The sequence below is a fragment of the Stigmatopora argus genome, chromosome 6 (genome assembly GCF_051989625.1).
Source record: "Stigmatopora argus isolate UIUO_Sarg chromosome 6, RoL_Sarg_1.0, whole genome shotgun sequence".
NCBI lineage: Eukaryota > Metazoa > Chordata > Actinopteri > Syngnathiformes > Syngnathidae > Stigmatopora > Stigmatopora argus.
The window spans coordinates 13,243,204-13,256,146 of NC_135392.1; the positions used below are offsets into that span (position 1 = coordinate 13,243,204).

At 41.3% G+C, this 12,943-nt stretch overlaps 2 protein-coding genes across 3 annotated transcripts in view; one reads left to right on the plus strand and one right to left on the minus strand.

Moving 5' to 3' along the window:
• Positions 1-12,943, plus strand: part of LOC144076352 (uncharacterized) — a 138,366-nt gene that overhangs the window by 60,777 nt on the left and 64,646 nt on the right. The gene's annotated exons all lie outside the window — the stretch shown is intronic.
• LOC144076351 (plexin-A2-like) overlaps positions 1-12,943 on the minus strand; it is a 68,048-nt gene that overhangs the window by 38,943 nt on the left and 16,162 nt on the right. The window contains exon 3 of the mRNA XM_077604129.1: positions 10,712-10,894. Coding sequence (XP_077460255.1) covers positions 10,712-10,894 — 183 coding nt within the window. The remainder of the gene's footprint in view (positions 1-10,711; positions 10,895-12,943) is intronic.

Below are 12,943 nucleotides of genomic sequence, written 5' to 3' on the forward strand. Positions count from 1 at the left end.
AATTCTCCCCTTGATGAAACTTCAGCTAAAAGTGTTGAAAGTCTCACTAGCTGCTATCCTATAGTCAAACTTTAGATAGCTTCTGCCTTGACGCAATATCGTTCAGAACCAAAACCCATTTCTTGCATGAGGTGTCATCAGTCAATTGAGACATAACTGGAATCAATAAGTTGAATCGTAAGTCGAGCAAACAAATGATTGCTTAGTCGAATTCCTTCAAACCTCTTCTCAAAAAGAATGTTATTTTTCTCGTCCTCAAATAAGCAAGCTGTTTGGATTCAAATGTGCCTTTTGGTTCATAGAACAGATGTGGTCCAGTGAAGGCTTTGCCATCCAACCTCCATGGACAAACATCACATATGATTTCTCTAAAAAGTAGATGGCAACAAAAAAATTCCCCCCCACAAAAAACAATACAAATTCTACAAGAAATGAGATTCCAAAGTACCTTAAAAATCTCCTTGAAGACTTCGATTGCACATTGCTACTTCCACTACTGTCTTCTGAGACTGAATCTTGATTAATGTAACCAAGAACCTCATTAGCAATGCAAACTCAGGTTAAAGCCCTATTTAAATTCACTACAGGCTGGATCATTAACCATTTAATGCAATTACAGTGAAGACACATTAATTTCTCGGACATTTTAATTAGAAGAAATACAAAAAGGCTGACAACTGTGCTTGGTGTTCCGTGGCTTCTGCATTGTGATTATGTCGCTACTCTCAGCATGAGCGTTGAAGCCACCCGGAATCACGGCTTTGAATGCTTGCCAAGGCTGGCAGGCATTGCGCCACAGCGGCATTTTCTGAACGGGGACAGTCAATCAATACGGGCTGATTACATGATTGAATCTCCTGGGCTCATGAAACTTCATCAATCCGTCATGCCGCAGCACCTTCCAGGCAGCTGTGCACGCTCTACTGAAATTCTACCTTATTTGTATGTGTCAGTCTCTTGTTTTACGCCATAGTATTTCTTTTGTTTAAAATGTACTCAAAACTCAGATATATTGCATCTCATATTAATCTTACCCACTGAAATGAATGATTAATGTTATCAGTGGTTCTTTGGCCCTGGAAAAAAAAAATCCATACATTTTCTGCTTGCCATGTGTTTCTTTGTGTTGGGATAACAGGTAGGAGGTGTAATAGAGGGTGCGAATTGCTGCTGCGCTAGAGAATGGCCCCAAACCAGCGATTCAGTCTCATTTTCTACACAACTGCAAGTCCATATTGTGGGTTAGTGGGTCATGAAAAAAATTAGCACAAAAATAACTTTACGTACGCTGTTGAGAACCAGACCTTGAATTATGTGCAGGCTTGATTATTTCCCATCTGTAATTGATGGAGCTCGACCAGAATCTCAGACGAGATTTGGTCTGTCCCCCCCATTGTATACAGCCTGAATAATCCGCACTCAAACATCCCCACGTTCAATAAATTCAACCTTTGTGGTCCACTTGATGCCACACCAGATCCAATCGGATCCTCGACTTAAGCCAAGCTTTTCCCTTTTCCTCTCACCAGTCCCTTACAGCTGACGGCTATATATTCTGAACCCATGAGTAATGTCTAAGCCAATAACCACTACTTCCTTCCTGTGAGTCACATTCCTCTGCAAAACCTGTAATAGATACACAGACCCGATTAGCATGGCTTCCACAAACACAAATGCAACCTGAGCCTTAAGCAAACAAGCTCCATCTTAAGAGTTCACTGGCTAGCTCTCTTAGCCAAAAAAAACACGCTCCAGACTTCTGAGAAGTCACTTGAACTTTGTTTTCAGGCTCCCAGTCTTCACACGAGCAACGTAATCTCTCTTGCACACCTGGGATACATTTTAGGATTAATTTTTGCTTTAGATTTTTAAGGGACACATGCAAATAGGCCAAAGCAGATGATTACTATGTTTATCTGTCAAAAGCTGTTCAAGCCTCAAAAAAGTCCAAATGTGACTGTTCATTGTCTGAGAGCTAAACACAGCTGACAGAAATGAGACATAAGGATGGTGACCCAGGAGGCCTGAAGCACTCTGTGCGACCAATCACTGCCAATCTGTCTCATTAAAAGGCTTTGTCTGCCTATGTTCCTGTCCATACCCAGGAGGGCACATTAGCTTGACCTGCGAATTTCTGAGCTAAATTTGCATTTCTTTCCACATATACTTGAACACAAATGTATACATTTGGTCTTTGTTTTGTCTTACTCTTGACGGCCAAAGATCTTGGTCTTACCTCGGTTTAGATTCCCAAAAGGCTTGGTCTTTGTTTGTGACTGGTCAATCAAGAACAACACTTTCAATTGGTTAAAACCATGAAGAATAAACAGCAGAGTATTTTACAGCTGGCATTATAACCTTTTTGGCTGTAGCTCTGGATAAACGAAAGCTCCCCTATTGCTGTTTGATTTCACACGGGAAGCAGCAAGTGCGTCGTCGCCTGCCAATGGCGCCTTCCAAGGGTATGATGAATCGGGCAAGTTGTTCCTAAACACCAACTATTAGTCCGGGGTGTTATTCCTAAATGATGTTCATGCCAAATTATATCCTTTGGCTCGATAGTTGCAGGAAGTCTCCATCTTTTGTTCAGCTATTCTTTCCAGCAAGTGTTTTCTTTTTATTTCACATTATTTTCCTGCGGACTTGTATGGTAATTCAATTAGTTGAATCATTTATAGTTTTTTAGAATCTAATGCTCGTTTCGAACCAGTATTCATGCAACTACTCGTGGCAGCGAGCATTCCCAGATGCTCCCTCAGGCTCAACTTGATACATAGGGCGTATGCCGCCATAAGCTTCAGACAACTGGCCACCTTTAAGGTTGACTAGCTGTGCATATGGTCTCATCGTGGATGAGAAGAGCGCACATTGATTAGCCCACATATCCATCAGGGCCATGCGGATGCTAATGAGAAAAGAGCCAAGCTAATGAACAATGAGGAAGGCTGAGGTCACTTAGGTGGAGACGTATGTTATAAGGCGGCGCTAATCATTTCTCCGCCATATGAGTCACTGTCACAAAGCTAGGCCGCCTACTGTTATGATTGAAACAGGGATGACGCAGAGCAATTTCTCACCTATCAATGAGCAACATAAATGCCAAAGGGATAAAGATAAATAATCAAGTGCTGTATTTTTGATCACAAAAGCAGCATACAACACAATCATATCGCCACCAAGATTTAAGAACCTCCCTTCCACCAAGCCAGAGGTTTGTTTTAAGTGGGAAATGGAGATTCCTGCATTACAATGACACACACCAGTAGGGGGGCGTGCTCCCATGAAAAGTGCAGCCATGCCCACTGAGGTCTTGACCAAGTATACTTTGAAATTCGGCAGTCCGACCCAGTATAGAATCATTAACCCAATTGAGCAAGTTTCAGGTCACATCTTAATTGGCATCTTATTAATCTTTTAGGGGCAGCCCGGTGGCGCGAGTAGTTAGCACATTGGCCTCACAGCTCTGGGGTCTTGGGTTCAAAAAAATCCAGGCCACGTCCACCTGTGTGGAGTTTGCATGTTCTCCCGGGCCTCCGTGGGTTTCCGCCGGGTACTCTGGTTTCCTCCCACATTCCAAAAGCATGCATGGTAGTCTGATTGGACACTCTAAATTGCCCCTAGGTATTGGTGTGAGTATGAATGGTTGTCCGTCTCCTTGTGCCTGTGATCGGGTGGCCACCGATTCAGGGTGTCCCCCACCTCTGGCCCGAAGTCAGCTGGGATAAGCTCCAACACCCCCCATGACCCTAATGAGGATAAAGCGGTTCAGAAAAGGAAATGAGATGAGAGATGAGAATAATCTTTTAGGAACATCTAATATTCGGGCCTTTTCTGAATTTGAGCAGATTGAAAATAACAATGCTTTATTCACAGCCCAGAGACCATGATTCTCATGCCCAATCAAACTGGGGAAACACATTTCGGGCCAATTATTGTTTTATTTTTTTGTGCTGAGCTTCACTCAATAGAAAATGGTGCAGTCAGTTTGTCTTGACCTTCAGCTTTGTGGCAGTTTTCCAAAATACTTTCAACTTCCAATACCTCCTCTGTGTTTCCACATGCTCTCTGTCCAGCATTTCCTGTTGCCTGTTTCCTATAGTACTCCACACATCAGACCCCCCCTCAAAAAATCTCCACTGACTTCCATTGTTGCCAAATTCCCAGGGCCCACCTATGATGGCAGTGGAACAATACTCGCTCCTTGGCGCGGCCTTCACTGCAATGCATTCAGGTTCTTTCGTGCACTTCCCTTTAGCGGGACTGCACATGGGAGATGGAAAGCGATGATGAAAGGCTGAGAGCGAGGAGATGGACACCTTCCCGAATTGTGACAAATTGGCTCCTTTATTAGCAGCCTGCATTTCAGCTGGGCTGCATCATCTTGCGTTGATATAATCACAAGCCTTTCCTCCTGTGGGTTGCGCTCGTTGTTCTCAATCTTGTCCATTTGGCCCCTGAAGCCTGCATCTTGCCTTACCTTGGCAATCATGAAATCAACAAGGTAGTTGGCCGTCTCTTCACTTATCAATGCTTTTTGAGTTAGCTAAAGAGAGCATTAAAATAGGTTCTGTACATGACATATAATGATACTTTCACCCAGTTAAGATGTTTTTGAGTTACAGTTGTGGTCAAAAGTTTACATACACTTGTGAAGAACATAATGTCATTGCTCTCTTGAGTTTCCAATTATTTCTATAACTTTGATTTTTCTCTAATAGAGTGATTGGAACACATACTTTTTTGTCACAAAACATTCATGAAGTTTGGTTCTTTTATAACTTTATTATGGGTTAACAGAAAAAAGTGATCAAAACTGCTGGGTCAAAAATATACATACAGCAACACGAATTAGCAATTTTGGTGACTTAGAAAGTTGTCAGTGAAATGAGCTTCATAGCATGGCCTCTTAACTTGTGAATGATTATGAGTGACTACAGCTGGTGACTTCTCTGAGGCCATTTAAATAGGGCTCATTGGATGCAAACGCCCACAAACGCTACAATGGGGAAAGTCAAAGGAGCTCAGCGTGGATCTGAAAAAGCGAATCCTTGACTTGAACAAGTCAGGAAAGTCACTTGGAGCCATTTCAAAGCAGCTGCAGGTCACAAGAGCAACAGTGCAAACAATTGTTTGTAAGTATAAAGTGCATGGCACTGTTTTGTCACTGCCACGATCAGGAAGAAAACACAAGCTATCACCTGGTTCTGAAAGAAAATTGGTCAGGAGGGTAAAGATTCAACCGAGAATCACCAAAAAGCAGATCCGCCAAGAATTAGAAGCTGCTGGAACACAGGTGTCAGTGTCCACAGTCAAGCGTGTTTTGCATATCCATGGACTGAGAGGCTGCTGTGTAAGAAGGGAGCCCTTGCTCCAAAAGTGGTACCTTAAGGCTCGACGGAAGTTTGCTGATGATCACATGGACAAAGATAAGACCTTCTGGAGGAAAGTTCTGTGGTCAGACGAAACAAAAATCGAGCTGTTTGGCCACAATGCCCAGCAATATGTTTGGAGGAGAAAAGGTGAGGCCTTTAACCCCAAGTACACCATGCCTACCATCAAGCACGGTGGTGGTAGTATGTTGTGGGGCTGTTTCACTGCTGATGGAACTGGTGCTTTTTAGAGAGTAAATGGGATAATGAAGAAGGAGGATTACCTTTAAATTCTTCAAGATAACCTAAAGTCATCAGCCCGAAGATTGGGTCTTGGGCGCAGTTGGGTGTTCCAACAGGACAATGACCCCAAACACACATCAAAAGTGGTAATGGAATGGCTAAATCAGGCTAAAATTAAGGTTTTCGAATGGCCTTCCCAAAGTCCTGACTTAAACCCCATTGAGAACTTGTGGACAATGCTGAAGAAACAAGTCCATGTCAGAAAGCCATCAAATTTAACTGAACTGCACCAATTCAGTCAATAGGAGTGGTCAAAGATTCAACCAGAAGGTTGCCAGAAGCTTGTGGATGGCTACCAAAAGCGCCTAATTGAAGTGAAAATGGCCAAGGGACATGTTACCAAATATTAGCGCTGCTGTATGTATATTTTTGACCCAGCAGATTTGATCACTTTTTTTCTGTTCACCATAATAAAGTCATAAAAGAACCAAACTTCATGAATGTTTTTTGTGACAAAGAAGTATCTGTTCCAATCACTCTATCAGAGAAATATCAGAGTTGTAGAAATAACTGGAAACTCAAGAGAGCCATGACATTGTTCTTCACAAGTGTATGTAAATTTTTGACCACAATTGTACAAGCCGCTGCTTGGTCATTTGCTGTATAAGTCAATCTTTTCTTTTTCTTTTTTTTCCGAAAACTAACAGGAGCAAAAAAAAAAAAAACCTGAACACTGGAAAGCAGTTAGTTAGCCCGCTTTTGACTGATTCTGTCCGTTAAATGAGCTTTATATTTCAAGCTCCCGCTTCAAATGAAGACAATTGTCTGATCCATTTTTATTTCATCCATCACTTGATATTCATGTGCATGCGCCTTTGAGAGAACCTGCCGGGAGTGTTAAGGACAGCTTTTCAAATTCACCCTGCTATAGACTCATTAAACTTGGATAGCTTGAAAATATTGCTATGCTTGCGGCAGCCGGCAATGTCGAAAAATGTTGAGAACATCTTGACAAAGAGCAGCATGGGGCCGTATTCGTACGCTCAGCATACGGTGGCAGGTCCGCGCTCGGCTTGCCATGGTGGTCCAACCAGGCTTCATTGTGCTGCGACGTCACGTTTGCCTCTTCCAAAATCAATTTTGTGGCCATTATGTGCTGAGGTCGCCATAGGTTAAGTCGGACAAGGAGTCATTGCTTTCAGAAGGATATGGACCCAGGATTTTTTTAATGTCTGTTTTTACGCATTGTGTGGCCAAACAAACAATGAAATCTTGATAACACTATGCTCTTAACCATAGCAATAGGCCACAGTGGTACCTTGACTTACAGGTTGAATTTTTTCTGTGGCTAACCTCCTAACTCGAAATATGTCATTATACCATGACATGCATTTTAAAATTGTCGCGCTTGGAAAAGAAGAAAAATGAGAAGAACATTTTTAGCCATGACCAGCAACCATGTAGTTTGTCAAAGTGGTGTTGCTGCAATCACTTCCCAGGCAGGTCGGGTTGCAGCAATTATGGGGTGACATCACAACCAATAATAACGGGCCATCTATTGCAACAAAAGCGATGACTGAAAAAACCCAGCACAACATTCCACTGAGACAATCCTAGAGGCAGTACTAACAAACGCAAGCTACAGAAAATTACTTGACAACCTTTTTTGTAGAGGACATCCTAAAAAGCATTTTTTTGTAACATTGCCCTAAAAATGGATAAGCCGTCCCAAAAAGCAAACGTCAGGTCCAGTAAGTCCACATGAAGTGATAGGTCAGCTTTTTGCAGTATTAAGTTTCAAGTAGCAGTAGGAATACATGAAGAAATGTGCTTTTAGTCACTCAGCTCTGATTTAGCAAAGGAAACCACTGCTTCCCAAAGGACCATCCGCCCGGCGCATAGTTTTCCCACCAGTGTGTTCGGCAGCATTTACAGCTGTTCCAAATCATCGTTAATGTTCAACTAAATCAGTGAAGTCATCATTGGCACATTCCCAATGGATCTCACTAGCGTTTTGTTAACAAGTTGCTGTAAGAGTGACATTAGTGACTCGCAAACTAGCTTCCATTTTAACCATTTCTGTGCTGATGACTGGTAAAATCAGCAAATGGAATCCAAACATTGAGTGTCATTGTGTTGCCATTAAATACAAACATATTTTGGATCTAGATGAGATGAGATTAGATGAGATATGAGAAATGAGTTGCATCTATGTTTACATTGTCATAAAACACAATACTATGTGGGGCTTGAAAACCAGTCAAAGTACAAAATTGGCTGAGTTTTTTCTGAAACTCAAGAGCCCATAAAAGCCATGCAGTGCATTGTGCTGCAAATGACCCTCAGGCCAGACTTTGTACACATGGGTAACTTCTCATTACAATCCCCTTTTTTACCCACTGGGTCACATTACCGAGCTCCCAAAAAGGCAGCAAATGCAACACCATCAAGGATGACCTGATGACGGAAATGTCCTGCTTTATGCACAACCGGAATGACTTGGCGGTGAGATGTTGATAGATACATCCATATGCTCTTCATGGAGCGACTGTCGCTTAGCCTCCGTGACCTTTCAACTCAGCTACACCCTCCCCGTGACAGGGTTGACCTTTGAGTTGACCCTAACGCAGTGGCGAGGTTTTTTATTGTCACAGCCCATTTCCACTCCACCCGTCCATTTGGGACCAATTGATTGAGACTGAAGAGGTGCCCCCACTGTGCTCCGCCGGGGCTCCTGGGAGTCTGAATCATGACCGTACATTTTGCTGGTGTAATAGGACACGTTGGCCTGGACAGACTCACACTCAGAGCACTTAAGATAAAATACACACGAGAAGAGGCAGGTTTAAAAGACAAAGAAATGGAGGTAAGCTGCCTGAACATCGTAAAGTTGTTGTGGCTGAAAATCTGAATTCTGGTATGCTACGAGAAATATTAAGGAAGTTGGACTTATTTCTTAGACAATGAGTTCACTCTCTAGAGCAAGGGTGGCCAAGTCCGGTCCTCAAGAGCCCCTATCCGGTCTGTTTTCCATATCTCCGTCAACCAACACACCTCCGAATCAAATAATCTGAATGGGTATCGAGTTTCTGGACAGTTTTCTGACGAGTTGATCATTTGATTCAGCTGTGGTAGAGGAGGGAAATATGGAAAACAGACTGGGTAGGGGCTCTCGAAGACTGGACTTGGCCACCCCAGCTCTAGAGTGCCTGGCCACCCATTAAGTGTGAAATTAAACACCCGAGTACATTTTTTATTGGCACATTTCATGTGGCTGTGAGCAAATCATTCTGGTGGCATTTACATAATAATCACCCACACAACAAGTTTCTCCAATAATCGCTAGGCTGGTTGTACATCCAGTGCTACTTTTGAGCTACAGATTGTTTTTTTTTACACGGTCTTATTCCAGAGTAAATTATTTGATGAAATGAGTCACTTTTATCCTGTATTTTTTCATAAACGACCACTTGACCAATATGTATTGCCAGAATCCAGGGGGTCTACTTCAGTTTTTCAATCAGAGGAGGGAATTGACTTCAGGGTTCAGTGTGACTATTTTTTCCCAATTTACAAAGTCAACTGTGTATACAGGGTGACCACAAAAAAATAACAGGCCCTAAATGTAAATGTATTATTCATTTTTCCAGAATAAAATGAGACTAGTTATAATGATTGTATATTTTTTCAGAACATCACACATCATATATAAAACAAGCTCATTCCGCCACTATAGCTGTAACATAAAATGTGAAAAGTGAAGCCCAGTGAATACTGTGCAATATTCCTCAGTGCTGAGTCAGCCGACATTTCTTTGGCACTCACTTTTTGTGAGTCAGGTTTGCGAGGGCTGTAAATAAATTTGGACAAAGCACTGCAGTTATCAAGAAACAACAAAACTTGTCCATTTGTTATGTTCCGCTAATTTGTTTATCTCTTTTGAATCATCACCCATCTGGACTTGTATTCCTCCCCTTCCATGACATTACATGCCATTGCTTATTTGTCTTTTTTATCATTCTCCTTTTCTGTCCCATTCTCTCCAGTTCAGCTTGTCTTTTTTAATCACCCCCGGTTACATATCAGACAGACTTCTGCTTCCGATAAGCCCCCCTCCCCACCGAACCCCCCAACCCTCCTTGGGCTAATGTCACAACAGTCCTCTCCAGTCCCACATTTCCTCAGTCATCTGCCCGCACGGGGAGCCAAGCCCGGGAGGTGCCATCCAGTCTATCGACTCGGATGAAAGCTCGAAGCCCGAAGGAATAGAATTGTAATATCAGTGTGTTTTTGAAATGACATGTGATGGACAATGGGCTTAATCAGCTCCCTGTGCACTGCATTCAGGAAAGGGGTCATAGTATGACTGTAGGGCTGCTTTAAGGAGTTCTTGCCATTTGGAGGAATGCGTTTTATTTGTAGTATTTTCAGCTTGATTATTAAGACAATTACTTCGTTCTATATTTTCATTCCTTTAAAGAGCACGGTTGGAGGACTCTGTTTACCACAAATCAAGGTGGCTCATCTTTTACCTTTTAAATGTGACGTGGCAACATTACACCAAAAGTATTTTTTAATTATTTGCTGGAGTCCAGGAGGTCTCAGTTCTAAAAGTACATTCTTGAGGAACTGCATGCAGGTGTATAGCGAGCTGGGACCGTATCTGCACTGGGAACTAGCACGATTGAGAAGGTTGGAATCATGAACGATCAAACATGTAAGAAGTTCTCTTTTCTTAAGAAGTCCCCTTTAACTAGCTGAACTGAAGTCTAGTGCAACATCCCTCCATTTGCACGTGACTCTTGCTCCTTATTTTAACAGACAAAACAGAAAAAGATGGTCGGCGCTCTGAAATGTAAGAAATTGTCTAGAGTGACCGGGAGGCTAATCAAAACAAGGCGATAAATAAGTGGCTGCTTGAAAATCTCATTAGTCTCAGTGAACAATGAGATTAATCAACTCAAATGCCAAAAGATAAAAGGCACTTGCGCACATGTTACACTAATGTTTTGAATTGGGGCTAAATATTTTAGAAATGAATCTCTAAATTCTCTTGACCGGATGTTTCTAACTCAAGGAGTGATAGTGTTTTTCCTCACCTTTTTAAGCCTCCCATTCTTGGTGCCTAGGAAGACCACGCTGTGTCCATTGTAGATATAAGAGATGACTGAGGTCAGCCTCTCGCGGCTCTCCTTGTAAACCGTGCGGCCTGCCACCAGCTGTGAGCCCCCCAAAGGCTGATTTATGTCCAGGCCGCAAAAGTGGTCGTCAATGGGGACGGGCTGTGAGCAGAGAAACAAAAGCATGGCTGTGAAATAATTCAAACAGCCACGTTTTAGTTTGAGAGGAAGATAAACGTAAAATGACGGTAGAGTGAAAGAATAGCGGATTGGGGGTGACAGATGTGTGGAAGGAAGAAGAGCGTAATTGTGAAGCGGGAAAATGGAAGAAAAATCAGCAGTGACACGTGTGAATAAGAAACAAGCTCTGCCATGTTAAGCGCAACGTTTTTTTTTCCTTTTCCCCCCGGGTTTTTAAAGAGAAACTTCAAACGCCAATTGCCAGCCGCGTTTATCGACTATGAACGGTGGCAAATTTGCCATGATGATAATATGAGCGAGGCGGTGCACATTTTGCACCTGTTCTCTGTGATTGTTGATCACTTGATGCTACATCATACAAATAAGCAGTGCCAGAGATGTCTTGATGTCTGGTAAAGCATTAAATAATGCTGCATGCAAAGCGATCATGTTATTTTTTCTGCTTTACACGCTGCTCAACTGAGGTAGCTGCTGGCATAATTTCCTAATTTGGAGTCAAATCAATTTTCAATGTTATGTATACTGACAAAGCGTGTTTAGTGGGAAGTTATTTACTCAAACCTTTAAAAATATATTCATCATGTAAATGTATGCTATTAAAAACAAAAACAAACAAACTGAAAAAAAAACATTCGTGAATTTTCAGCAATCAAGGGTTGGTTCGAAAAATTAAAAAAGAGGCAGTTTTGCCTGTGTACTGGATGAGCAACAGAAAAGCTTGGATAAGGAAAGCGCTCCATAATGAGTGGTTTTATAACTGCTTAATCCCGAACGCGAAGCTGTATACCTCGCCGAAAGGGGGCTGGATTATACAATCATCAACCTGTTTTTTTTATTACAAACATTAACCTGATTTTTTTTACTATTTCAAGTGCAGGATTTAAAGTATTTAATTTATATATATATATATATATATATATATATATATATATATATATATATATATATATATATATATATATATAATTAGATATTAATACATTAGTCTTTTGGTATGTTTATAGTTGTAATATTCAATAAATATACACTTTGATGAATCGATTTATGTACTTGTGCAAAAAACATGTAAAGTATGTATTGTGGTAGTTATAATAGGGGTGACCCTACTTTGCGATTTTTAAATTATCGCGGCCATGTCTGGTCTACAATAACTGTGATAATCGAGGGATTACTGTATATTGTTCTGAATCAATGCTGTTTTTCAGTTAAGTGTAGATAAGCTTCATGTTGAATCCCCTCGTTCATTCAAAACATTATTCTTTCAATGTTCTTTTTCATTCAGACGTCAAGTGGACACACTACCCATCTATTACACGTTTTTTTCCTGAATTAAGTGTGCTATTTATAAAAATGCTGAAAGAATTTCCCCCACTATGGCATTTATGGAGAATGCATCCCTCGACAATAATGGATTGGCCTCATCAGACTCAGCTGTAATCAATAATTTTGTTAAAATTGACTAACTTGTTGAGGCATTTTCCAATTCATTACACCAAATCAAGATTTCATCAGTAGTCTTCAAATACACTGGATAGCTCGGAAAAATGCAGTCTGTAGATTGATATTTGTTTTTGTTTCTATAAGGCAGAGCAAAGATGTATTGATTTTACAAATAAAATCTGCTATTGTGCTCTAAAGAACATTTAACAAAGCATGCAATTAGACTTAGTAATTGTAGCTCTTTTACTGAGAAACGTGTGATGTAATGATAAGTTATCAAGACCGAGCCATTGTGTTTTATTTGGTCCCCGAGGTTAACGACACAGCAAGATTAATTATTGTGCTATTATGTAGTTACACCTCGCCTCAGCTGCTTTGACTTGAATAACACCCTATTTGCTTGATAGCATAGTAGAATCAAAGGGCATGCTGGGAAACCGCATGGTAATGGATATGATTGTTTTCATCATTGCTTTCAGCTCATTCCTGCAAAAGCATCATTATGCATAATTGTGGATTTTTGAAGGCATAGTCACGGACATGAGCGATAGAGGCACTTTTTTTCTGAAG